At 43.8% G+C, this 26,936-nt stretch overlaps 1 protein-coding gene across 24 annotated transcripts in view; it reads right to left on the bottom strand.

The window, feature by feature from the left end:
- LRRFIP1 (LRR binding FLII interacting protein 1) overlaps positions 1–24,506 on the bottom strand; it is a 245,806-nt gene extending 221,300 nt beyond the window's left edge. For 10 of the 24 annotated variants that reach the window (XM_087885648.1, XM_087885660.1, XM_087885644.1 and 7 more), the window contains exon 1: positions 24,322–24,505. In XM_087885648.1, the coding sequence (XP_087741774.1) occupies positions 24,322–24,429 (108 nt within the window). In that variant the 5' untranslated portion in view covers positions 24,430–24,505. Of the gene's footprint in view, positions 1–24,321 lie in introns of all 24 variants that reach the window. The other 14 variants (XM_087885671.1, XM_034426188.3, XM_034426192.3 and 11 more) reach the window with 2 other exon arrangements.
- Positions 24,507–26,936: the final 2,430 nt, after the last annotated feature.

Below are 26,936 nucleotides of genomic sequence, written 5' to 3'. Positions count from 1 at the left end.
TTGGAAGAGGCGAGGGTTGAGACGCCACTCCGCATGGTCCAGCCGCTGACGACTGAGCCAGTCGGCTTGCAGATTGGTGACACCGGAGATGTGTTCTGCCCGCAACGAAGCCAGATGGATCTCCGACCAAAGGCCCAACCGTAACGCTTCCGACATTAGAGAGAGAGACCGTGTGCCCCCTTGACGGTTGACATGGGCCTTCGCGGTGATATTGTCCGTGAGGACCAGAACGTGGGAGTTGGACACAAGATGATGAAAGGTCCGAAGTGCCAGGTAGATTGCTCGCAGTTCCAACCAGTTGATGGAGCGACGGGATTCGACGGAGGTCCAGACACCTTGAGCCAGTTGACCCCGACAATGAGCACCCCAACCCTGGAGACTGGCGTCCGTTGTAACCACCACTCTCTGTGGATCAAAGAAAAAACAACCTCGGGAAAGTGCTGGAGACCGCCACCACCTTAAGGACCTAAGTACCTTCCTAGGGACAGAAACCTTCATGGGGGAGGTACCTCTACCCGCTTTCTGTAGAGGTAACAGGAACCACTGAAGTTCCCTCGAGTGTAACTGGGCCCAAGGAACAATTGAAATGGCGGAAATCATCTTGCCCAGGAGTTGGGACAAGAGCAGGGGAGAGGAAAGTGGAGTTCGTTCAACTTTGGAGACGAGGGATCTCAAACTCTCCTGTCTCTCGTTCGAAAGGAAAACTCTCCCCGTAACGGAATCTATCCGAGCCCCCAAGTGAACCAGATTAGTAGAAGGGACTAACTGGCTTTTCGCCAAGTTAACTGAGAACCCGTGAGTAGTAAGGGCAAGGAGGGTGGATTGCAGGTCAGAGGCAGCTTGTTGAAGAGTAGGAGACAAAATCAGGATATCGTCCAGATAACATTGCAGACGAATAGACTTAGCCCTAAGGGAAGCTGCCAGGGCAGCCAGTATCTTGGTGAAGGTACGAGGAGCCGAGGAAAGGCCAAAGGGCATGGCCCTATACTGAAAATGGCGCCCCCCGTAACAGAATCTAAGGAACTTCCTATGGGAAGGGAGGATGGGGATGTGGAGATAGGCCTCCGTGAGGTCTATGGAAGAGAGGAGATCGCCCCTCCTGACACCGTCTAGGATTGATTTTAGTGAGTGCATCTTAAACTTCCGGTATAGGACATACCGGTTGAGTCGCTTAAGGTCCAGAATGGGTCTCCACCCCCCCGAGGATTTGGGAACGAGGAAGACACGGGAATAAAATCCCGTGCCCCACTCACGCAAGGGCACAGGCTGAATGGCTCTGATTGATAGAAGGTGCTGAACCGCCGAATCCATAAGGAACCGTTTCTGGATATCATTAGAAAGGGGACAGCTTACAAAGAACCTTGGAGGAGGGGAAAGAAATTCAATGGCCAACCCAGATCGTAAAGTGGCCAGGACCCATTTATCCGAAGTCGAGCCCTCCCAGACAGGGGCGAAAAGGGCCAATCTGCCCCCTATGGGAGGGTCCGGAATGCACTTAGCGACGGCGCCCGGAGAAACGACCCCCTCCCCCCCGAAAGGGCCGTTTGGGAGCAAAAGTCCTACCTCTGGGAGGTCTGTCCTGACCGGCCCGTTGTCTAGGTTGGAAATTCCCTTGTGACCTAGGGAGAGAAGGGGAGAAGAAAGATCCTTCATACGGGCGAGATTGGGGGCGAGGAGTGTACGGGCGGAACCTGGAATCCCCCCTGCGAAAGACAACTGGAAGGAATTTCTTCTTATCCTTTGTCCCTGAGAGGAAAGGATCCAGAGATTCCCCGAATAGCTTGGAGCCCGTGAAAGGGACAGACGCCAGGCGCCATTTATGCCTAGCGTCGGCTTCCAGTGGCGTAACCAAACTAATCGACGCGCCGTAACCGAAGATGCTAGAGACTTGGCCGCAAAGCGAGCGGCGTTCAGAGTAGCGTCCGCCGAAAACTGTGTGGCAGCTAAAATCTTGCTTAAATCCTGTCGTACTCGAACGTCCTCCGTAGGCAACGACTCCTGCAAATGTTGAAGCCATAAAAGAGTTGTACGATTAAAAAAGGAGGCAATAGAAGCTGCTCGGATGGCCCATGAAGCACCTTGGTGGGCTCGTTGGAGCACGTGTTCAGCCCGGCGTTCCTCCGGACGAAGGCCTTCCTCAGGATCACCGGGAACCGCTGAGTGAGGTAAGAGGGCCGTCACGGGAGCGTCCACAGATGGAACCTGGAGAAGAGAATCTAGATCCGGAGCAATACTGAAGTTTCGTCTATCCGCTGCCGTAGGTGCCGGAACAGAACCCGGTGAAGACCACTGTTTCTTGATAACATCGAGAAACAAAGGGGGAGTAGAGATGGTATCTACAGTCCTAGCTGGCTCAGCAAAGAGAGGGCTTAAAGGACCCTTAGATGTAGAAGCAGAAACCGGTAAAGGTGAAGGGGAGCTAAGCTGGGCCGTAGCAATGGCCTTATGTAGTAGGGATTTGAACAAGGACTGGGGAAAAATACCCGTAAAGGCGGGCTGTTCAGGAGGCAGATCATCATCCTCCGAGAGTTCCAGGTCATGAGGGTCATCAGCCGCATGAGAAGGGGATCTGCTGGCCGTAGAAGACACGGGAGAGTCAGGAGCATTGACGGACAAAACATCATCCAGAGTCCCATCCCTCGAGAGGGGGAAACCACTGAACGCACCGAAGCTGCTCTGCTCGTGGACTGAAAATGCGAGGCCAACGACTGTTGGACAGCTGCAGCAATCATCTGTTGTATTTGTTCCGTGGACGGGAAAGAGTGCTGTTGTGTCCCGGTTGGAATGGCTTCTCCAGCAGGTGGAGCTGGGGATGATTCCGGAGGAGGAACAGAGGTCGTAGGCGCAGACGAACCCCACAGATCAGTTGTTGCAATGACCGCCGGACAGTCCTGAAGGGAAAGACGATCCCCTTGAGATGCAGAATCGGCACCCGTAGGGGGATGGGTCGAGACTGAAGCAGTCTCCATGCCTACTGACTGAGCGCCACTGGCCTTGGCGCAAATCTTCTTCAGGACTCTGTCCCTGCGAGCCTCCGCACGAGAGGGTGCCTTGCTGAGAGGCTGAGAGGAGCCAGAAGGGTCTAGTCTGGAAGAAGATCCATAGGGAACCTCTTTAGTAGCAGAAGAAACTCTCTGAAGATGGTGGGAATCAGAATTCCTGGCCTTGTGGCAGTGCTTAGATTTATGGGAGGCCTTAGGCATGATGACAGTAAGGCGAACTGCCAGATGATTGTTGTAAAATAGGTACGAGAGTGCACAAGCCAAGGGAAGGGGGGCATTAATGAATGTGGCTCAGCCCCAAATATGACACCAGGGAGCGCAGACACTCCACAAGTAATGGTTTGAAATAACCTGGACGAAACAGAGATTGAAAAAGGCAGGGGGGGCGCGAGACCCCACTCAAAAACGTTTCCTCAGCCCAGACACGAGCAGTCCACCAACCAAACGTAAAGGAAGGGGGGGCGCAAAGCTCCACCAGCAATAAGCACAGAAATTAAGGCCAGGCAAGTCAACAAATAACAGTAAAAATTCCTCTGGTATCAGGGAATGGCATACAGCTCCGTTCAGGCTCCTAATACCCGTTCGCGCCAAAAACCTTCCCAGCCGCTCAAGCGGCGCTGCGGGGAGAGGCGCCTAAGCCAATGGGCTCCACCAGCTGATTTGCGCCGTTAGAGGAGAGTACAAGGCAGAATCGGCCACTAAGGGTGACAGTGGTCAAAGGGAAGGGCTGTAAGCTTCCCTCAACGCCGTTGGGAGCGTTAAAACTCCACGAAGCAGCTGTCAAAGAGACAAACGGCGAGCAGAAAAAAACGGAGCTTTTTAAAATCCAAAATGGCCACCGGGAGGTTTGAAAAGGGGGCGCGAAGCTCCACAGGCAGCAGGATTGCCCTCAGGACCCAAAACGGCCAGCTGTGGTGGTAAAAGGGGAGCGCAATCACTCCACAATGCCCCCAGGGTCTTTTCCCCCCAAGGACTTCCCCCCCACGCAAGGAAAGGGGCGCAGAGGGATTCCACCACCCCCCCCAGCAACCAGTAAGGTCAGTTACTGGGGAATAAGCTTACTGAAAGTTGAAATCGATGTCCAAAGAAGATCCAATAAACAGTCCGAGTCAAACCAGAGCAGTAATTAGTGAAAAGCAGAGAAATAGCAGCCAGGAAAAGGGAAAAGGGTTCAAGAGGATCAGTCCCACACGCCTGTCTAGGCTGACAGACTGAGCCAAAAGCTGGGTTTGCCCGGTAACAAGGGCGGGACTTAGCAAATTTGATGGGCTCAGTCTATCGGCCTAACAGATGACCACACCCCATCCTGGCTGCTGTCTCCACCCACAATGGAGAATTAAGTTTTAGCTAAAAAATGGACCTTTAATTCCAGAAGTCCATTCTTTAAACTTGGACTTCTGGAATTAAAAGACTCTGGATTAAATGGTACTCCAGACAAAAGATGAAGAAGAGTACCTTGCTTTTAGACATGATAATAGCTGTCTAGAAAGGTGAGTTATGAGCTATTTTTACATCATCAGAAATTTAATTTATTACCTGTTAAAAATGCAAAGACAAGGAGTACAAGGAGCAAATAAAAGACCTTCATGTTGGGGTTGGTTCTGGACCAAATCTTACTTGTGGGACAGAAACCAGCTCTCAGCCCTCCTTGTGACTTCTTGAAAAGCATCCTCCCCACCACACGCTCCACCGCCTGAGGAGGCAGGGGAGGGCTGCAGGTTGATCCCAAGGAGGTCTGGGAATGGGTGTGAATTCATCCCACAGCCCTCTCCATCCCCTCCTCTGTGAAATTGCTTTCTCCCACTCGCTGGTGGTCAGCAAATTCAAAAGGAACCCCCAGCTGAGAATCACTGCTCTAGATTGGTTGATTCAGGGGATTTCTTTAGTGTTAAACTAATAGCGTTAGCTATTTTTATTACAGGGATAGATTTGTATTGGAGCAGCCTGCAGGCCTCCCAAAGGCTCTGTGCACCCTGTTTTTGCGAAAAACGGGCCCCGTTTTGCTGGGCAAGGCTTCAGGAGGCCAAAAATAGCTGTATTCCGTGTATTTTACTGTTACTATCTTCCTTAGTGGGTCGTGCAAACCGCTATTCCGAACAATGCTATTTACAGGGGGTGGGGGTGGGTTGACCCGGTTCTCACTGGTTCTATAGAACCGGTAGTAAAACTGGCAGGAGGCCCCGCCCACCGACCCCAACATCACCAAAAAGCTTCTGCACATGTGCAGAAGAGTGCGTGCATGCGCGAGTGAAGTAAGCATGCGCGGCCCCGCTGCAAACCGGTAGTAAAGGTAAGTAGAACCCACCCCTGGGTGGGGGGCACTGAGGATGAGTTTGTAGTACCAAGGGGGCGTTGGACTGAAAAAGTTTGGGAACCAATGCTCTAACCAGTTGTACCATAAAGTCCAAATCAAATAGTAGACAGTTTCTCCTCTGTCTTTTATTTCCATTGTCAGCCTATTCATCTCCACACATTCTAGCACTTTCCTTATCACCATTCCATCAGAAGATATGCTTTCATTCTTCCAATTTTGCGTATAAACAATTCTTGCCGTTGTTATGTGTAATATTATGTATTGAAGTTTTTTAAAATTATAATTTCCTATTAATATACCTAATAGAAATAACTCTAGTTTTAGATCTATTTGTTGTTGGGTAATTTCCTCTAGCCAGTTTCTTATTTTTATCCAGTATTTTTTTGCTTCTTGGCATGTCCATCATATGGTAGTATGTTTCCTGCTTCTGTTTACATTTCCAACAATCACCTGGTCTATTTGGGAACATTTTTGCTAATCTCGCTGGGGGCAAATGCCAGCGATAAAACATTTTATATAAATTTTCTTTGTATGCCGCTGACATTGTCAGTTTATAATTTCCCCCCCACACAACTTTTCCCATTTCTCTAATTCTATGGTATAACCAATTTTTTTTGCCTAAGTTATTATAGTTTCTTTAACCGTTCTTCTTCCATTTTAAATCTCAATAAATAAATGTAAATTTTTTAAATCATTTTTCCTCGTTCCCCTGTAATATTTTGTCCAGCCTTTGTTGTTCCCTATAGAAACCATACTTTTCCATGTCTTTTTTATATCTCGTTTGAATTTGTAGGTAGGGCCACCAATCTATTTCAATTCCCTGGTTTTTTAATTCTTGATTCATTTTTATGTTTCCTTGATCATCTAGTATGTCTTTATATCTTGTTATTTGGTCTAAGTCCAACACATTCAGGCATATTAATGCTTCCATAATCGATAGCCAAACTGGTATTTTATAATACCACTACAAAGTGGTCCTTCTTTATTTTTCCCCATACTAGTAAAAGAGCGTCTCTAATTTGATGTCTTTGAAAACATGTATGTGTTTTGTTTTTCCCCTCCCATATAAAGGCATGCCAACCTAGTTGTAAATCATGGCCTTCTATTGCCAGAATCCTCTTATTTTTTAGGTTTATCCAATCTTTTATCCATGTCAATGCTGCCACTTGATAATATAACTCCCACTCCAGGAGTCCAAAACCGCCTTTATTTCTACTGTCTTGTGATAGTTTTATTCTTGGTTTTTTCCATAGCCAAATAAATTTTGTTATTATTTTGTTTAGTTCTTTAAAATGTTTCTTTCCTTATTTTATCGGTATTGTTTGAAATAAAAATAAAATTTTTGGTAATATGTTCATTTTAATTGTGGCAATTCTTCCAATTAGCGAGAGTTGTAATTTTTTCCAATTCCCCAGATCTTTTTTTATTTGCTGAAGCTTATTGTAATTATCCTCTTTGATCGATGAACATTTTGCCATTAGCCAGATTCCCAGGTATTTAACTTTCTTGGCTATCTGAATATCAATTTTACCCTCTAGTTCTTTTTTCTGTTTATTGGTCAGATTTTTAGCTATTATCTTTGTTTTGTCTTTATTTATTTTAAGTATGGGCACTTTACCAAATTCTTCTAATTTCTGAACTACCATATTTTTCGGAGTATAAGACGCACCTTAGTTTTTGGGGAGGAAAATAAGAAAAAAGCTGATTAGTGGGTGGATCAGCCTCCCGGAATACCCCCAATCATCTGTTTCCAAAGGTGAATTTTAGCAACAGGTTCGTTAGATGTGAACTCTGTGCCTTGCTTTTTTTTCTGCCTCTGAAACTTCTGAAACTCCATTTCAGAAAAAACTTTTTTTTCTGCCTCTAAAAGCCTCCAAAACAGAGCTTCAGAAAAAAAGGCTTTTTTTCTGAAGCTTCCTTTCAGAGGCTTTTTTCCTGAAGCTTCTTTCAGGGGCTTTTATTCTGAAGGACTATCTGTACTTTGTTCAATCTCCTTTCTTTGGTATTGGGATGTAGATTAACCTTTTCCGATCTATTGGTTATTGTGTCATTCTCCAGATTTATTAACATAGTTTGGTTAGAACCTGTACTGATTCTTCTTTTGTTGCTTGCCATATTATTTTAGATAAAAGCCTTTCAGAAGCTTTTTTCTGAAGCTTCGTTTCTGAGACTTTTTTTCTGATGCTTCTTTCAGCCTCTGAAATCTCCGTTTGCGAGGCTGGGTGGGGCTACAGTATAAGACGCACCCAGATTTTCACCCTCTTTTTTGGGAGGGGGGAAAGGTGCATCTTATACTCCGAAAAATACGGTAGTTTAGGCCCTGTTTCCAACAGTTCTTCAAGGATAAATACTAAATCATTGGCAAATGCTTGCACTTTATAGTCTACCTTTTTTATTTGTAGAGCTTTTATTTCTTGTTCCTGTCTGATAAGTTCCAAAAGGCTATAGGAGCGATGAGTTCCTCCACTTGTTTGTTGGACCGGTGCCCCTCCTGGCTGGTTTCGGCCAGCAGGGAGGTGACACGAGGCTGGCTCCAGGCTTTAGTTAACGCGTTTTTGAGGGAAGGGTCCTTCCCGCAACCATTAAAGGAAGCGATTGTAAGGCCCCTCCTCAAGAAGCCTTCCCTGGATCCAGCAGAATTAAAGAACTTTCGTCCAGTCTCCAACCGACCCTTTGTGGGAAAGGTGGTGGCACTTCAGCTCCTACAGTCATTGGATGAAACGGATTATCTACAGTCAGGTCCAGAAATATTGGGACATCGACACAATTCTAACATCTTTGGCTCTATACACCACCACAATGGAGTTGGAATGAAACAAACACAATGTGCTTTAACTGCAGACTGTCAGCTTTAATTTAAGGGTATGTACATCCAACTCAGGTGAACGGTGTAGGACTTACAGCAGTTTGCATATGTGCCTCCCACTTGTTAAGGGACCAAAAGTAATGGGACAGAATAATAATCATAAATCAAACTTTCCCTTCTTAATACTTGGTTGCAAATCCTTTGTAGTCAATCACAGCCTGAAGTCTGGAACGCATAGACATCACCAGATGCTGGGTTTCATCCCTGGTGATGCTCTGCCAGGCCTCTAATGCAACTGTCTTCAGTTCCTGCTTGTTCTTGGGGCACTTTCCCTTCAGTTTTGTCTTCAGCAAGTGAAATGCATGCTCAATGGGATTCAGGTCAGGTGATTGACTTGGCCATTGCATAACATTCCACTTCTGTCCTTTCAAAAACTCTTTGGTTGCTTTTGCAGTATGCTTTGGGTCATTGTCCATCTGCACTGTGAAGCACTGTCCAATGAGTTCTGCAGCATTTGGCTGAATGTGAGCAGATAATATTGCCAGAAACACTTCAGAATTCATCCTGCTGCTTTTGTCAGCAGTCACATCATCAATAAATACAAGAGAACCAGTTCCATTGGCAGCCATACATGCCCACGCCATGACACTACCACCACCATGCTTTACTGATGACGTGGTATGCTTAGGATCATGAGCAGTTCCTTTCCTTCTCCATACTCTTCTCTTCCCATCACTCTGGTACAAGTTGATCTTGGTCTCATCTGTCCATAGGATCTTGTTCCAGAACTGTGAAGGCTTTGTTAGATGTTGTTTGGCAAACTCTAATCTGGCCTTCCTGTTTTTGAGGCTCACCAATGGTTTACATCTTGTGGTGATCCCTCTGTATTCACTCTGGTGAAGTCTTCTCTTGATTGTTGACTTTGACACATACACCTACCTCCTGGAGAGTGTTGATCTGGCCAACTGTTGTGAAGGGTGTTTTCTTCACCAGGGAAAGAATTATTCGGTCATCCACCACACTTGTTTTCCGTGGTCTCCCGGGTCTTTTGGTGTTGCTGAGCTCACCGGTGCATTCCTTCTTTTTGAGAATGTTTCAAACAGTTGTTTTGGCCACGTCTAATGTTCTTGCTATCTCTCTGATGGGTTCGTTTTGTTTCTTCAGCCTAATGATGGCTTGCTTCACTGATAGTGACAGCTCTTTGGATCTCATCTTGAGAGTTGACAGCAACAGATTCCAAATGCAAATAGCACACTTGAAATGAACTCTGGGCCTTTTATCTGCACATTGTAATTGGGGTAATAAAGGAATATCACACAGCTGGCCATGGAACAGCTGAGAAGCCAATTGTCCCATTACTTTTGGTCCCTTAACAAGTGGGAGGCACATATACAAACTGCTGTAAGCCCTACACCGTTCACCTGAGTTGGATGTACATACCCTCAAATTACAGCTGACAGTCTGCAGTTAACGCACATTGTGTTTGTTTCATTCCAACTCCATTGTGGTGGTGTATAGAGCCAAAGATGTTAGAATTGTGTTGATGTCCCAATATTTCTGGACCTGACTGTAGACCCTTTTCAGTCTTGCTTCAGGCCTGGCTACAGCACGGAAACTGCTTTGGTCACGCTGATGGATGATCTCTGGCGAGCCCGAGATGGGGGTCATTCCTCTATCTTGGTGCTACTTGACCTCTCAGCAGCTTTCAATACCATTGACCATGGTATCTTTCTAGGATGACTAAGGGAGTTGGGAGTGGGAGCAGGGTGGATTTGATTTAAATTACGATTTAAATCACTAGTCAGTAAGGCTTGATTTAAATCATAGTTTTCTACATAAAGACCAATTCTTGCTGGTATAACTTTAATATGCAAGTAGATGGAGATTTTTAGAATAACAACTTTTCATATTAGTTTTTTTATCCCCCGTTTAATAGGCTAATCATTCATATTTGGACAACTTTTCTGTTGTACTTAGGAAGGAGAAAAATAATCATTACCTTAATAATAACAATTTAAATAGATTTATTCAACTGAAACAATAACATTACAGCATATGTTATTTGCTTAAACAAACATCCATGTTTGTTAACTAATTTGGCTAAACAATATATATATATATTTTAAGAAACTTAGACTGTCAGCCCAGCCTACACATGAAAAACTTAAATACTGTCCTCTGTAGCTCACTCGTCATCTTCATCTCCTTCTTTGTTCATAATCTGGAAAAGAAAAACAAGCTTTCCTGCTTTATCGAGTCCCAAACGATTTCTCAATTTAGAATGAATGAGTCCAAAGGAAGAGAATATTCTTTCAACGCCTGCAGAAGAAGCTACTGCTGTTAAAAGTGAAATTATTACTTGAACAGTCTCTAAATCCAAGTGCTTAAGTGACTTCCACTAGTTCACTGGTGTGACTTTCTTTAAAATATCTTCAGCAAACATATATTTCTTGAATGGTTCCCCCTTAGCTTTGAAGTTTATTATAGTTGGCATTACAGATGGATGATTGCTGGATACCCATGTCATAGCTAACTCCTCTTCCTCAGCACTTAAGTTTTGACCCTGATACTGGATATTGACAATATTTGCCAAAAAATGAGCTGGAGACAGTACTTGTCCCATTTGTTTTTTTAATGCTTGTAATTTAATTCTGTCCATGTGTAGTTCTGTTTTTAAGTGTTCACTCAGTTCCTTCCAAATTTCAACAGCATCAACAATAAAACAGCTATTTTTCTGTATTTTGTTTAAAGCTTCAGAGATGGGTTTCAGGATGCTCAGCATATGTTCAACATTTCTCTTAAGCCCAATGTTGAGGATTTGGGCCGTGACAGTGCCATCTATTTTATCTCGATTTTCTTCACAAACTGTCATCAGAATAGGCCAGTTCTTACTGCTCAAAACAGTCCACCACAGAGTTCCATCTAACATCTTGTGGAAGTGTTAGCTTGGTTCCACCCATCCTTTTCAGAGCTGCTGCAGCAAAATGATTGTTATGGAAGTATTTAGCAATTTCAACAACCTTAGTCTTTATTTCTGGAACACATAAGTCTTTGGCTAAGAGGTGCAGCAAATGAGCACTGCAACCATATGTTATTAGCTTTGTATTCCCTTCCTGCTCTTCTAAATTTCTTCTCATCTTGGATACATTTGCAGCATTGTCTGTGACCAAACTGCATACTAGACATTTGAATTTTTGTTCACGTTATTATAGCTTTTACTGCCACTTCTTGTAAGTATTCTGCTGTGTGTGCATTTCCTGACGTATCAATTGTTTGTGCAAGGAAGACTTTCCCTTCTTCTGTTGTTATACAAGCGCATACAATACGATCATTGTGGACATTACTCCACCCATCAATACTTAGGTTAACAATTCTACCCTCCAGAGCTGTTGCACATTGCTCCATTTCTCTGTCATACACTTTATCCAGCAGTTTCCCTGCAATATCTGCTCTGCTGGGTGGACTGTATCCTGGTCTCAGTGACTGAACCATATTAATGAAATGTGGGTTCTCAGTCAGACGGAAAGAAGAGTTCGTTGCATAAACAAACTGGGCAATTTTTTCATCAATTAACTTTTTCTAATCTGCTAGTTTTTATCACAAACTTATCTATGGTGGTTCCAGGAGGGAAGGGTTTTTTCCTTCTTTTAGGTGATAGTGATATGTGGCTGTGGGTGTCTGATGATGCTGCTGCTAATGAAGCACTATCCTGGATGGATAACTCTGAAGCTGTAAAACAGGAGGATGGTGATCTTGAAGGTGGATAGTTTCCAGAATCCATGAATTCCCCTAAAGAAAAAGGTCAATGCTGTTATTTTATTGTTTATACAATTTCTGCTTATTATACACAGCACTGCCCCAAAAAGAATATTTGCTTTTCTTCATAACTGTACCAAATGACAGTAACATGCAGTAATAAGAAATATAATTTTGCTCAAACATGACAGTTCAAGGCAGTCTTTAGAAATATGATTCAATAAAAATGTTTACCAACTTGAAGATCCTGCCTGTTCAAATGTGTTTCTTTGGTCATCTTCATCACAGCACTTCTCATGATGTTGCCTCATTCGGGCCACCAGGCCTTGCATTTCTTTGTTGCAGTGTTTGCAGTTTGCACGCATGCCTGCCTTACCGATAGGTAAAGGAACTTCATTAAAATATTGCCAAACTGGGTCTCTTTTACGGCCTGCTGCCATTATAGGTTTTTTCCTCCAAGGAAAGAATGTGATAAACGTCAGGTCATACACACAAAAAGATCCAAAGACTTGTCTGTCTGTGGCTGTGCAGTATTGTGCTCAGAAAGTTTCACTTTCATTTTGTACTGCTTGTCTGCTTGCCCCTTCCTCCTCACACTTAGTTTCACTTTCTTCTTGTGCAGATCTATTCCACTCCAAACAATCAGAAAAATATTGTTTCTATTCTATTCACTGAACTTCTTGAAACTTAGCACTGAAGGGGTTGATTCTGTATTCATAGGTTTGTAGAATAATAGGATTAAGGTATTTTTCTCAACTCTGTTCATGTTATAACATTTTTGCTGTGAAGAAGAGGCATGTGATCTCTGCTGAGTCAAATTCAGTTTTGAGAACTGCAAAAGTAAACCAAGCATCTGTGATAATATCTTGTAGACAGAGAAACTGCCCAATAATCTTACAAAAACCTCTGGAAGAGCATGACATTGTGAATGGATTAATGGAATTTATTTACCAAAAAAATAAAACATATACAGCCTTATTCTACATAATTAAAAAACTAATATTTATTTCATGATGGAATAACCTTTGGATGGTAATATATTTTCCTCAAAAAGCATTTTATTTAAAAAAAATCCGATTTAAATCAAAAAAATCCGATTTAAATCAAAAAAATCATTGATTTTTATCCACTTTGAGTGGGAGGCACCATGTTACGGTGGTTCTCCTCTTATCACTCTGGTCGGTCACAGTCGGTGTTGGCAGGAGGACAGAAGTCGACCCCTAGACCCCTCGTTTGCGGGGTGCCTCAGGGCTCAGTCCTCTCTCCCCTATTTAACATCTACATGAAACCGCTGGGTGAGATCATCCGACGATACGGGGTAGGGTATCAGCAATATGCTGATGATACCCAGCTGTATATCTCCACCCCGCGTCAGTTCAGTGAAGCGGTGGATGTGATGTACCGGTGCCTGGAGGCTGTGAGGCTCTGGATGGGAGTCAACAGGCTCAGACTTAACCCAGACAAGACCGAGTGGGTATTGCCTCCTAAAGACTATGTCAACTGTCCATCCTTGGTTCGGGGGGGGGGGGATAAATTGTCCCCCTCAGAACGAGCTCGCAATTTGGGTGTCCTCCTAGACTCACAGCTAAGATTAGAGCAACATCTGGCAGCTGTAGCTAGGGGAACCTTTGCACAGGTTCACCTGGTGCACCAATTGCGACCCTACTTCGATCAGGAGGCTCTCCTTACAGTCACTCATGCCCTTGTCACCTCACGGTTAGATTATTGCAACGCGCTCTACATGGGGCTACCCTTGAAGAGTGTTCGGAGACTACAGTTGGTCCAGAATGCAGCTGCGTGAGCTGTCGTGGGTGCACCTAGATACACCTACATTACACCAATTCTCTGCGAGCTGCACTGGCTTCCTATTGGTCTACGGGCACAATTCAAGGTGTTGGTTATTACCTTTAAAGCTCAGGGCCAGGGTATCTTCGAGACCGCCTTCTACCGCATAGCTCCCAGCGACCAGTAAGATCCCACAGAGTTGGTCTCCTCCGGGTCCAGTCAGCTAAACAAGGCCAGCTGGCAGGCCCGTGGGAGAGAGCCTTCTCTGTGGCTGCCCCAGCTCTCTGGAACCAGTTACCTCCTGAGATCCAGATTACCCCCACCCTGTTGGCCTTCTGGAAAGCGGTGAAGACCTGGCTTTTCCAGCAGGCTGGGGCCGTTGATCTTGCTGTTGCAATCTTGCGAGATCCGGCCATGAATGGTGTGCATGAGCTTTTAATGTTTTTAAAATGTTTTTATAATGCTTTTTAATAATTTTCCTATGTTCTTTGTTGTATTTTTTGCTGTAAGCCGCCCAGAGTCCCTTGGGAGTTGGGCGGCATAGAAATTTGATAAATTAAATTAAATTAAATAGTACTTGATAAGATAAATAAGGGTGATAGGGGGCATCCTTGTCTTACACCCTTAACTATTTTAAATTTTTCTGTTGTTTCCCCATCTATTATCACTTTTTCTGTCTATTTAGCGTTATCATCCCTACAAATTTCTCTCTGAAGTCCATAATTTTTAACTGTCGAATGATGAATTGCCAATTTAAGTTGTCAAATGCTTTTTCTACATCTAGGAAGATGCACAAAAAGTGCATCCAGGATGCACTTGTTTCCCAGGGTGCGCTTCATAGTATTCCAGGATGTTCATAATCATTCTGGTGTTGTTTCTCAGCTGTCTTTTTGGTAGTAACACATTTTACTCTGAATGAATAATTTCATTTAATATTCTTTTTAATCTTTCTGCCATTATGGATGCAAATATTTTGTAATCAACATTTAATAATGAGATGAAGCTATCAGGAACCCATTATTCTGTCATATTCCAGAACTGCAACCTACCTGCCCAGATGTACAAGGTGTTCAGTACTCAGAGACATGGCCAAGGTAAGGAAGGCTGAAACCTGACCACCACTGAACCAGACACGTAAGTTGAAATAGCAAGACTGGACCAAGAAATATCTGAAGACAGATTTTTCAAATGTTTTATGGACTGATGCGAGTGACTCTTGAAGGACCCGACTGGTGGACCCGTAACTGGATCAGTAACAGACACAGACCTCCACTTCAACTCAGAAGCCAGCAAGGTGGAGGTAGGGTACTGGTATGAACTGGTATTATTAAATGTGAGCTAGTTGGACCTTTTCAGATTGAAGATGGACTCAAAATCAACTCTGACTTGGCCCCCTTCCTCACCTGACCTAAATCCTATTGCTAACCTGTGGGCCCTTCTTAAAAGGGAGATTTATGGTAAAGAAAAACAGTACAGCTCTCTGAGCAGTGTCTGGGAGGCTGTGGTTGCCGCTGCACAAAAAGTTGATCATCAACAGATCAAGCAACTGAATGGAAGACTTATGACTAGTATTGAAAAGAAGGGTGGCTATATTGGTCACTGGTTTTTTTTAAAATGTCAGAAATGTTTATTTGTACATTTTGAGTTGTTTATTTGTCATGGCCCCAACACAGCTTGAGTCCAAGGAGGGCGACAAGATGGAGTTAGGGCTGACGGAACAACCGGAGGAGCAGGACAAAGCAGTCCCAGCAGTACATTACATTGAGTTATTATTCTCACTTTAACAGATGCAAATAAATGAGATGGGAAAAATTTTCATTTAGTTGCATTGTAATTCTGCACACTAATAGCTGCCCAATAATTGTGCACACATAGATATTTTCCTAAGACAGCCAAAACTTAATTTTTACTATCTTAAATATTCAGGTTTGAGGTTTATTAACATTTTGGATTGACCGAGAGAACTGTAGTTGTTCAATAATAATATTAATCCTCCACAATACAACTTGCCTAATAATTATGCACATAGTGTATACAACTACACTATGTACTGAGTTCCACTGAATGAGATTAGGGTAAAGATGTGCACAAAGTATTTACAATTTGGTATTCTAAGCCAAGAAAACTGTCCCTCCAGCCAAGTGTTTTCTTTAGTTTTTTATGGGGATAGGAAGAACATTTTTTAATAGTGATCTGCACAAAAGAAGAAAGTATATGGCTTCAACATCATTGTAAAAAACAGCAAAATCTGGACAAAACCAGAAGGCGATCAATACCAAAGTGAGTTTTTCTCAAGCCAATCTTTAGTTTGGAACAGCAATTCATACGTATTTTTAAACTGAAGGTCTTCTATGGATTAAAACGGCTAGCTGGCTAATGTAGTGCAAATACTATGTTTCCCTGAAAATGGGGAATTATATTTTTGGGCTACCAAAAAAGGCACCAGGTCTTATTTTTGGTACGCTCACATTTTCTGTTCCGGGCGAACCAGTTGTTACAGTATGTGATGCCCACCTCTGGTTCAGACCTTCCAACTTTTCATGAGATCTTTTTTTTTTTTTGTGAGAAGTTGGAAGGTCTGAACTATTTTTTTACCATAGTCCCATAGACTACTTTTCTTGCCCTGCATTCAGTGGCAGAGAACAGAGCTGGAAAGCAGATTAGTGAAGGAATGTGGCTGCCCTGGGAGGGGGGTGTCTTTTCACTTTTCACTAAGTGTAAACGTGTGTGTGTGTGGTGGGGAGCGGAACTCTTCCCAAGTCTTCTCGCTGCCCTGAAAATACGCAGTGATCACCATATCTTTCATCGGTTGTGTGTGTAGGCTGACAACCTTCAAATTGCACTCTTCTCCCTTGGGAAGAGCTCCGCCACACAGACGCACACACATACGTTTATACTGAGTGAAAAGTGAAAAGACATGGAAAAGCACAGGAATTCAGAGGCTTTCTCTCTCTCTTCGGTATTAATGGTATTTGCGCTGCACCAAAGGGTGGGTGGGCTGCAGCTGCACACCATCAGCTCCGGGCGCGCTCACCACCTCTTGTTCTGGCCACACCCATTCCCCTGGGCTTATTCTTGTGGTAGTGCTTATATTAGGCCCACCCCAAATCAGGCCAGGCTTATTTTTGGGATGGGTCTTATTTTCAGGGAAACATGGTACTAGATGTGCAATGGAACTAAATATAAACCTTATGTGAACAGTGAAATTATTGATACAAATACAAACATATATATGATGCATAAATTTGAAGAACTATACATGGAGTTGTAGATAATTAGGAATCTTAAAAACTTACTGTACTGCTATTCAAGGACATAGAGGAATTTTTGGTCAAATTAAGCTGAAATTACTCTTTTTTAGCATTAAACATTCAGTAACACTGTACCAGAGGAAGCATTTCACTGTATTACCCCTCGCTTCTGAAATTGCTTGCTCTCCTAACCCATATGACTTTCTTCCCACCTTCATGACCTTCCCACCTTTTTAAAGCAGATGGAAGCACAATTCTTCTGGATGGCCTTGAGAATTAACTATACGAAACAACACCATTTTCCACAATGTTAACATTGTAAGGATTGAACTGAATCTATTTTAATTAATTCTTACATAATAAAAAAATACAAAAGTAAGTTCTATAAGCCACTTTCAGTCTGGTTAATTAATGTCAGATGGGATTTTTAAAATAAATAAAATAAATCAAAGTTAAACATTGTGTTTTATTTCAGCTATTATTAGGACTTATTAGGACTTATTATTAGAACTTGTGTGCATGAATTTGTGTGCCTTTAAGTCAATCTTCAGCAACCATATGGCCAAATCAAGGTAATTTTCTAAGCAAAGTGATGTGCCATTGTCCTAGGACTAAAAAAAGGGGACTGGCCCACAAACATTCAGCTAACTTTGTGCCTAAGGACAAAAACTCAGATCCCCCCATATCCTAGTTCAGTGTCTTACCCACTAATTTACATAATAAACAAAAGCACTATTTAATTAAGAAACTGAAAGAAGTTAAAATTGAAATGATGCAAAAATACAAACACAAATATTTGATTTTTTTAAATTATAACTGCAAGTATTAGAAATATTACATGAGAGAATTGTTACAATTACATCTAATTCTCTATAAAAGTCCATCCATGCATGAATTCAACTATATTTATCTTATAGTTTACAAAGTTACAGAAAGGATGGAAACCATAAATCACTTCACACTCCACTCTGCCCAGATAAAAATGTAAGCAACATACATTGGAACTTGATGCAGGAGACTTTATGCAATTTGACTTGTTTGTAGTTTCCTTTTATTGGTTCATAGCCATTTCCCTTTTAAAATATACATCCTGTAGATGTCAAGAACCAAAAACAACTCAACCATCTGAAATTTCCTGTCACAAAATTTTTAACAAGTCTATGAATGTGTAACACTTAAATAAAATAATTAAATACAAGGCTCAATTTTACACTATTTATGACTTAAGAAATGCTTACTTTAAATTGTTAAGCATTCAGCATTTCTTCTTCTATTTTGGATTTAGATCAATACTATTATATCTGCCAAAATCAACAGCTTTCTCTAAATAAAGACATTCCTGTAGTTCATGGAATTTAAAATTCTGGTATCTGTGATATTCTACAATGTTGTTGTTCAAAATGGTCATTTATTAGTAATGTTAGTAATGTTATTACAAATTATAATTGCAAAGGTAAAAATGAATACAAATGATAAAAATAAAGATAAGAATATAAATAAATAAAACCAGTAATAAAGAACAAATAGTTAAATCCAACTTTGGCTCAAAACCCTCTAAAACAATGTGTTTTCCCAGACAACTGTGAAGACAGAAAAGTCAAAATACAGTGGATATAGAAAGTCTACACACCCCTGTGAAAATGCGTTTTTGAGAGGTAAAAAAAATTAGACCAAGACCACTTAAGGAATGGTTTCCAACTTTAATATAAAATATAAGCTACACAATTCAATTGAAAAGCAAACTAAAAAATTTAGGAGGAAAAAATAAAAACTAAAATAAAATGGTGGCATGAAGGCTTTGTGTCAAAATTGACTGATATGTAGAGCTGTTCATAATTCCCTCCACTTTGACTAAAGACCCAATTCCAGCTGAAGAAAAACAGTCCCAAAGCATAATGCATTTCCACATTTCACTATGGATATTGTGTATTTTTGGTGATGTGCAGTGTTGTTTTTGCACCATACTTTTTGGAATTATGGCTAAAAAGTTCACCCTTAGACTCATTAGACCAGTGGTTCTCAACCTTCCTAATGCCGCGACCCTTTAATACAGTTCCTCATGTTGTGGTGACCCCCAACCAGGGGTGGGTTCTAAATTTTTTTACTACCGGTTCTGTGGGTGTGGCTTATTTTGTGGGCGTGGCTTGGAGGTCATGTGACTGGGTGGGCGTGGCTAGCTGGTCATGTGACCGGGTGGCCATGGCTATGTGTATAGGGACTACTCAGAGGGCTGAAAAAAGTCATTTCTGACAGGTCCTCGCACTTTTGACTGGTCCTCACACTTATGACCATCCTCACATTTATGCCCGTGCAGCATTCTTAACAACCATGTCACTCATTTCACAACTGCTTCTCTTCACCATGGTGATAAGATAGGGCAAAAAACGTAAAATGTGAGGATAGTCGTAAGTTCGAGGACTGGTCAAAAGTGCGAGGACCAGTCAGAAATAATTTTTTCAGCCCTCTGAGTAGTCCATATGCATAAAAGGATACAGCAATAGAGAGAGATGAAGGAAGGGAAGGGAAATTAGAGTAGGAGTGAGGGTAAGAGAGGGAGGAAGAGAGGAAAAGAAGGAGAAAGGAAGAGGAAGTAGGGAGGAGAAGAAGAGGGAGAGGAAGAGAAAGTAAGAAGGAAAGGAAAGAGAGAGGTGGTAGGTTTGAGGAGAAAGATTGCTGTACAATAAAAAAGATGAAAGGGAAGAAAGCCAACCCCAAACAAATATAAAGATATTAAGATAAAGAATGAATTGTTAAACTTTAAAGAATAAAAGAGAATAAATATGAATAAATAACAATAATTAGAAACGCACATACAAACATACAATGTACTTTCTTTGAACAGAGTATTTGGCCGGCTCACAAATTTAAACAGTGTTTAGTCATTTCAATTAAATTTACAATTTCTATATTTCCTTTTTGCCATATTTATTCCTCATCTATTTTTTTAAAAAACCAATATTACCCTTCATCCTCATCTCTAATCTTAATCAAATTCAATTTTCCCTTCTATTCTATATTATACCCCTTCCCATTGTCATCTATTTTTATATCCATCCTCACATTGGTTAATTATGTAATATTACAGTTGTTTAATATAAATTCAACATTTTAATATAAATCAATGTTATATAACTACCTTTTTTGTATATTAATCAATATGAACATGAATATTCCAATTATTTCCATGCAATCCAATTTCTTACAAATCAGTTAATTATATTTACCAATAATAATAAACCAAATAATTTCCCCCATATATTCCTCCAAACCACAACTTAACCATTTCTGCTTTCAACACAATATGCAATTAATAGTATCTCAATTATTCCAATTCCCTAGTTAAATAGAGCTTTTTTCCTTTTGTGTTTTAAAATCTTGAACTCTCCTCTTTTTCCCTAAATTTCCCATTGTTTGCACCTACCTTTTCTGGTGAGGAAAAAGAAAAGAAATCTGCCTGCCTAATTTTCCAACGTTGTAGCAACAGCAAAGCTAACAGCCTGCTTTACTTTCAGTTTCGTTTTTCAGCATAGTTGGGGGGGGGAAATTGCTCCAGCACTCTTTGCAAACAAGCAGCAGAGCCCTGAGCAAAACAGCTGAGAGCAAATCAGCTGAGAGTCGGGAGCCGATCTAATCAAGGGCTAATTAGCCTATGCTGAAGCTCCGTGGGCCAATAAAATTACAAAAAAACACCGAACCATTTGTTAAATTGCTGGCTCGCCCGCCCCTCGCCCACCACTATTTATTGGCAATAAATAGTGGTGCGGAGGGGCGGGGCAAGGGGCGGAGCGGAATCGGCAGAATCCCACCACTGGCTATAGGGCGGCCCTTTGAAGCCCCGCGGCAAGAATTTAAACAGTTTTTTTTCCTCTAGCCATCAGCTGGGACTCAGGAGGCAGCAACAGATTGGGAGTGGGCGGGGTAAGCGAACGGCCGGCGATCCAACAGAGCAGAGAGTGAGGGTGAGTGAAGGCGTGGGGGGGCGAGAGAGGGCTTTGGCGACCCCTGTGAAATGGCCGTTCGACCCCCAAAGGGGTCACGACCCCCAGGTTGAGAACCGCTGCATTAGACAATAACATTTTTCTGCATGCTTTTGTCAGACTTGATGTAAATTTTTGCAAAATGTAGCCAAGCTTTTCTTCATAAGAAAAAGCTTACATCTTACCACTCTACCCCACAGCCCAGACATATGAAGAATATGGAAGATTGTTGTCATATATAGTACACAACCAGTACTTGCCAGAAATTTCTTCAACTCTTTAATATTGGTGTAAGCCTCTTGGAAGCTATATTAAGACTTGTTATATCCATTGTAGTTAAAAACAAGACAAATCTCCAAGGCAAAATAAGTTCACTCTAGCTGGAGTATCAAACTCAATTTCATTGAGGGTCGGATCAGCATTATGGTCCCCCTCAAAGGGTGGGGTGGATGTGATTGGGTGGTCATGTGACTGGATGGGCATGGACAACTCAACCTCGCTCACGTTGAGGGGCCAAACAAGGCTGGGGGGGTGATCCAGGGTGAGCGCCAAAGCCTGGGGGGGGAGTAGAGCATCGGTGCTTGCGTGCAGTTGGGAAGGGCACGGGGGGTGGTGTCAAATTATGCTGGGGTATGGTGGGGGGAAGCCAAACTTGCCCATTTGGTTTTAGGCTGGAGTCTAGGCACAAAGGCAACTGCAGTGGGGAAAGATCAAAATGGGAAGCCCCTTTTCACTGCTGCCTGCCTATTGCCTGCGGCAGCTTCCCATTTTCACCCACACTCCGTTGCAGTCCATGCAGTACTGTTCGACCCTCCATCACCCTCCTTAGCTGCATACAAGCACCGATGCCCTGCAGTTCATGCAGTACTGTAGTGCAAGATCACACGATATCAGTAGCACAAGATCTTGCGCTACTGATCTCACACTGCAGTAGTTTGGGCTTCTGTTCTCTGTGAACGGAGGCTTGTACCAGATCCAGCCAAAGAGCATTTGCAAGACAATGAGATTTTGGGGCAGTGAAATCGCTTTACCTGAAGCCTCCCATCAGCTAGAAAACATCTTTCACACCAGTCTCAGCACAAAGAGTGTTTACAAGTTGATGGGAGGTTTCAAGCAAGGCGATTTCGCTGCCCCAAAGTCTTGTCAGCTTGCAAATGCTTTTCATGCCATCCCAATCTTCCTCTAAGCTCAGGAAGGAACGAGGGCAGGGGGAGATATTAGCAGCACTGCCATTGGCCATGGCTTTCCCACGCGGGGGCAGAGCAGTCCCAATGAAAGGGGGCTGTGAGGCCAGGCTGGCGAGCGGCGAATGGAGGCACCGTGCGGGCACAGTACTGATCTACAACTTGGTGCGGCTGTCGAGGCCTGAACATGGTCAGCCTTAGTTCTGACCTATGCAGATGCCCTGAAGTCAGCGAGAGACTACCCCACTACCTCAGTCCCACCCCCTGGGGGTGCGCACAGGAGATGGCGAGCATTAGCGTCCTGGGTGAAATGAAGTGCTGAGAACGCAATTGGCCTGCAGGGCAAGATGGTCCCCAGGGATGCCAGGCCCCGCGTGTGTGCGTGCCTAGGGGTGGAGTGGGGGCGGGGCAGGGTGGGGGTGGCCCCTCGCTGCTCCAGGCCAGCCGATCACATTCTGGTCTGGATGGCTGCCGCCAGGTTGTAGATCAGGACCCGGTGCTGCAGGCCAGGCCAAGGTGCTGCAGGCTAGTCCTTTGCTGTTTCCAGGGTGGTCCCGTAGGCCAAATCTAACCACATCTTCAGTTTGACACCCGTGCTCTAGGAATTAAAGTAACATGCTAATGGCATACCAAAACTTTATGTCCCTATTGAGTCTATACATCTTATGAATACATAAGTCTTTGAGAATTTTTTAAAAATGGGTAAAATGCAAGATATCTAGGATGCATTTACTTTAATTCCTGCAGTAAGTAGAAAGTTGAATTTGCTGATACCATGTGACCAATTCCAACTCTATTTTTTTAGCTATGTTGGAATCAGTGATAAAACTGTGTGTTGATCACAGCATATGAATAAATGCTTTCCCATCTCCTTTTCAGACAAATTATTCAGGTAGTCCTCAACTTACAACCACAATTGAGCCCAAAATTTCTGATGCTAAGTGTTTGTTAAGTGACTTTTGCCCCATTTTATCTTTCTTGCCACAGTTAAATGAATCATTGCAGTTATTAAATTAGTAACCCAGTTAAGTGAATCTGGTTTCCCCATTGACTTTGCTTGTCAGAAGCTGATCACATGACCCCGGGACACTGCAAGCGTCATAAAAGTGAGTCAGTTGTCAAGCATCAGAATGTAAACTATGTAACCATGATCATGTGAAAAATGGTCATCAATTCCTTTTTTCAGAGCTGTTTTAACTTTGAACAATCACTAAACAGTTATAAATCGAGGACTACCTGTATAACAATATATTTGTATATATAAATCTATACATTTATGCTACTTAATTCAGAATATATAAATTATATATTACCAATTATTGTTATGGTATTATTCCTGTTATCATTTCATGTTAAATGAATTAGTTCAAATCCAATATTTCACCCCGATTTCTAATTTCATATACTACTAGGTAAATGTAACACTATAACATAGAAAATTAGTATGCATATAAAAGTTGTGAAATTTAAAGAGTAACAGGTTTATCAGCCACTTTGGTGGTAGTGGTGAATGTGCTGGCCTAAAGACCAGGATATGGTGGGTTCTAGTCCTGTGGTAGGTATGAAAGCTGGCTGAGTGATCCTGGACCAGTCACTCTCTCTCTAACCAGCACAACTCACAGGGTTTTTGTTGTGGGAAAATGGGAATAAGAAAGAATTATTATATATGTTTGACACCTTGAGTTTCTGATAAAACAATAAAGGCAGGATTTTAAAAAATCAAATAATCTAACATACCAGTATGTATCATATAAAAAATATAAAAATATATTACAAATGGGAAAAAAATCTTGAACTGCAAAAAGTATATATAAGGACAACGCACAATGGAGGAAACCAAATGTAACTCGGATATATGGGTATAAAAACACATTCTCTCACTCGCACCAACTTGGTCGTGTTAACACTACTTCCCGTTAATTTCCAGTTAAACACGCATACAAGTCTCTGCTGGCAAAACTAACAGGAGGCGAAGTGGCTGCCTGCCCCGTCCACCCTCCATCATGCTGCCCGGAAGCCCATTAAGAGAGACGACGCAGAAATCTACGACAAGGGGCGTGACGGGGGAAGCGGCGACCAGACCCCCCTGGAGAGGGAGGACACCGTCCAGTCCCGCCTGCCGCAGGCGCCCTCGGCGAAGGAGAGGCCCTCCAGCAAACCAAGGAGAGGCGGCCAAGGCGGAGAAGCTCCCAAGGCCGAGAGAGGAAGGGAAAGGACGAAACCGCCCAGCCCTGGTGCTGCCATACCTCGCGAGCGATCATGTTGAGAGCCTCATCCTCGGCCGTGGGCCTCTCCCGGTTGGGGATCCTCTTACGCCCCGCTGTTCCTTGTGGCGTTGTCCCCGCGTTCTCCATCGCAGCCGATTTAGTTCTCGGGCGTAAGAAATAGGACACGCCGCGCACGCGCGCAAATGGTGTAAGCGGCAGGGGGCGTGGCACAGCCGATGAACCTCTGCAAGAGGCGGTGCAAACCAAAGCGAAAGTACTGATGTGAAAGAATCCTAGGTAAGTAGTGTCATCCTTTTTAGGGTTTTTTTTTAACCCTTTCTAAATTAAGACCAACGTGCATCCTAAGAGTTTCACACCCATAATTTAGACACCAGTCTATGAAGTCTGAGAATCTATGAAGACGTTTCGCTTCTCATCCAAGAAGCATCTTCAATTCTGACTGATGGGGAATAGTTTATATTCTTTGCAGTTATGTGGTCGTTAGCACTGTGGTGGTTAGCTCTCTTAGAGAGATTGAGGCCAGGAACTCTACAAATACTCACAACTCAGAGGAAAATGGGTGCTACCCTTGTCTCCAGGGCCAGTTATCTCAAGTAATGGAGCTCTGATCCCATCCCCCAGTCCATCGCACCTCTCTGAAGTGGGGAGGGACCTTCAACTGTAATTTTCTGCATCCTTCAACCAAGTGGGCAGAATCTATACAGGATAGGTGTTATAAGATTCCCTGTTCAGCAGGCCTTATAAAACTTTAGAAATTTTCCTTCCCATTTTTGAGCAATTTACCTAGCAATAGCACTTAGACTTATATACTGCTTCATAGTGCTTCACAGCACTCTCTAAGCAGTTTACAGAATCATCTTATTACCTAACTGGATCCTCATTTTAATGACCTTGGAAGGATGGAAGGCTGAGTCAACCTTGAGCAGGTGAGAATTGAACTGCTGGCAGTCAACAATTAGCCTGAAATACTGCGTTCTAACCACTGCGTCAGCACAGCTGTTCAGAACCTAACCAAAACATTTCCTGCCTTTGGCAAATTATAGTGATACCTTAGTACTCAACTGCTTTGAAACTCATCAAATTTAGTACTCAAAGCATTTTGACATGAAAATTTTGTCCTGGTACTAATCATTTGTTTGATACTCAATGCACAAGCTAGAATTTGTCGGTGCTCCTCCCTGCTGGGAGCTGTCGTTCCCCGCCCGGCGGCAGTGCTCTCAGCCCTGCCACCTCAGCAGCACCATGCGTCAGCCAGGGCTCCGAATGCATGGCCTTGCCTGGGCTCTTCCCTGCTGGGAGCTGCCGTTCCCCGGCTGGCTGCAGTGCTCTCAGCCCCATTACCTCGGCAGCATCATGCGCCGGCTGGAAAAGCTCCAAACGCTTGCCTGGGCTCCTCCCCGCTGGGAGCTGCCATTCCCCGGCTGGTGGCAGTGCTCACAGCCCTGTCACCTCAGCAGCGCCATATGCTGGCCGGGGAACCTCTGAACGCACAGCCTTGCCTGGCCGCACGTGGGCTGTGGGCATCTCCGCCTCCCCCTGCGGCAACCGGAGAGCCTGGCTCGGCTGGCAACACAGTGGCGGGGGTCGGGTGGGAGTGCTACGCTGCCTGCGGTTGGGCCCATTGCCCGACCCCCGCCATGCTTGAGGCTGTGCTGCCAGCTCAGCCAACGTTGGGGAAGGAGCAGCAGACAGGGTAGCCAGCGCCCAGCTACCAAATGCTGCCCCGTGCACCTGAGCCGGCCGGTCGGTCGGTCGGTCTTGCCCTTCCCCCTGCAGCTGCAGCTGCTGCTCTTCTGGGGTGGTGGGGCTGCGCAGGAGGAATACCGGAAACAGTGCAGCGATGCCCACAGCCCAGGGGACCCACGCAACTAGTGGAGCAAGCCAAGAGGTGTGTCTTGGCGCCACTTTGACGATGGCCACGGGATTATCTGTGCAGGCAGCCCACCACCACCCCGCTCTCACTGGCTGCTGGTCCGCCAAAACCCTGCCAGCCGCACATGTTTGGCCTGTGGCTCCCAGCAGGGAGGAGCCCAGGCAAGGCTGCATGTTCAGAGCCTCCCCGGCTGGCACATGGCAGTGCCGAGGTGGCAGGGCTGAGAACACTGCCGTGGGCCGGGAAATGGCTGTCTCACCAGAGAACGGGCCAGTACCTGGCTATCTTCCGGTAAGAGTGGTAAGAGGCGCGCTGGCCCTCTTGGAAAAATTGGAGGGTGCATGTATGGGGGCGCGCACATGTGCAGGGCGGGGTGCATGCTCATGGGGAATGGGGGGGTCGTGCGCACATGTACAAATGGGGGCGTTCATTTCATCATGGGTGCCGGCACACAACTTTTGGCATGCAACACCAAAAAGGTTCACCATCACTGATCTATACTATTCCGGACAAATAGCTGTTCAATTTCCTCTTATAAACCACCAGTGATGGAGCACCCAGAACTTCTGGAGGCAAGCTGTTCCATTTTTTTCACTGACAGGAAATTTCTTCTTAATTCTAGGTTGGTTCTCTCTTTGATAAGCTTCCATCCATTACTTCTGCTCTCAGACACTTGGGAGAATAGATCAACCACCTCTTCTCTGTGACAGCCACCCCAAATATTGGAAAATTGCTATCATGTCACCCTCTAGTCCTTTTC

Source organism: Pantherophis guttatus, chromosome 1 (genome assembly GCF_059756535.1).
Source record: "Pantherophis guttatus breed Tessera chromosome 1, ASM5975653v1, whole genome shotgun sequence".
In the NCBI taxonomy this organism is placed as follows: Eukaryota; Metazoa; Chordata; class Lepidosauria; order Squamata; family Colubridae; genus Pantherophis; species Pantherophis guttatus.
The sequence above is the reverse complement of the archived record's forward strand: the minus strand, read 5'-3'. Positions and strand labels throughout refer to the sequence as shown.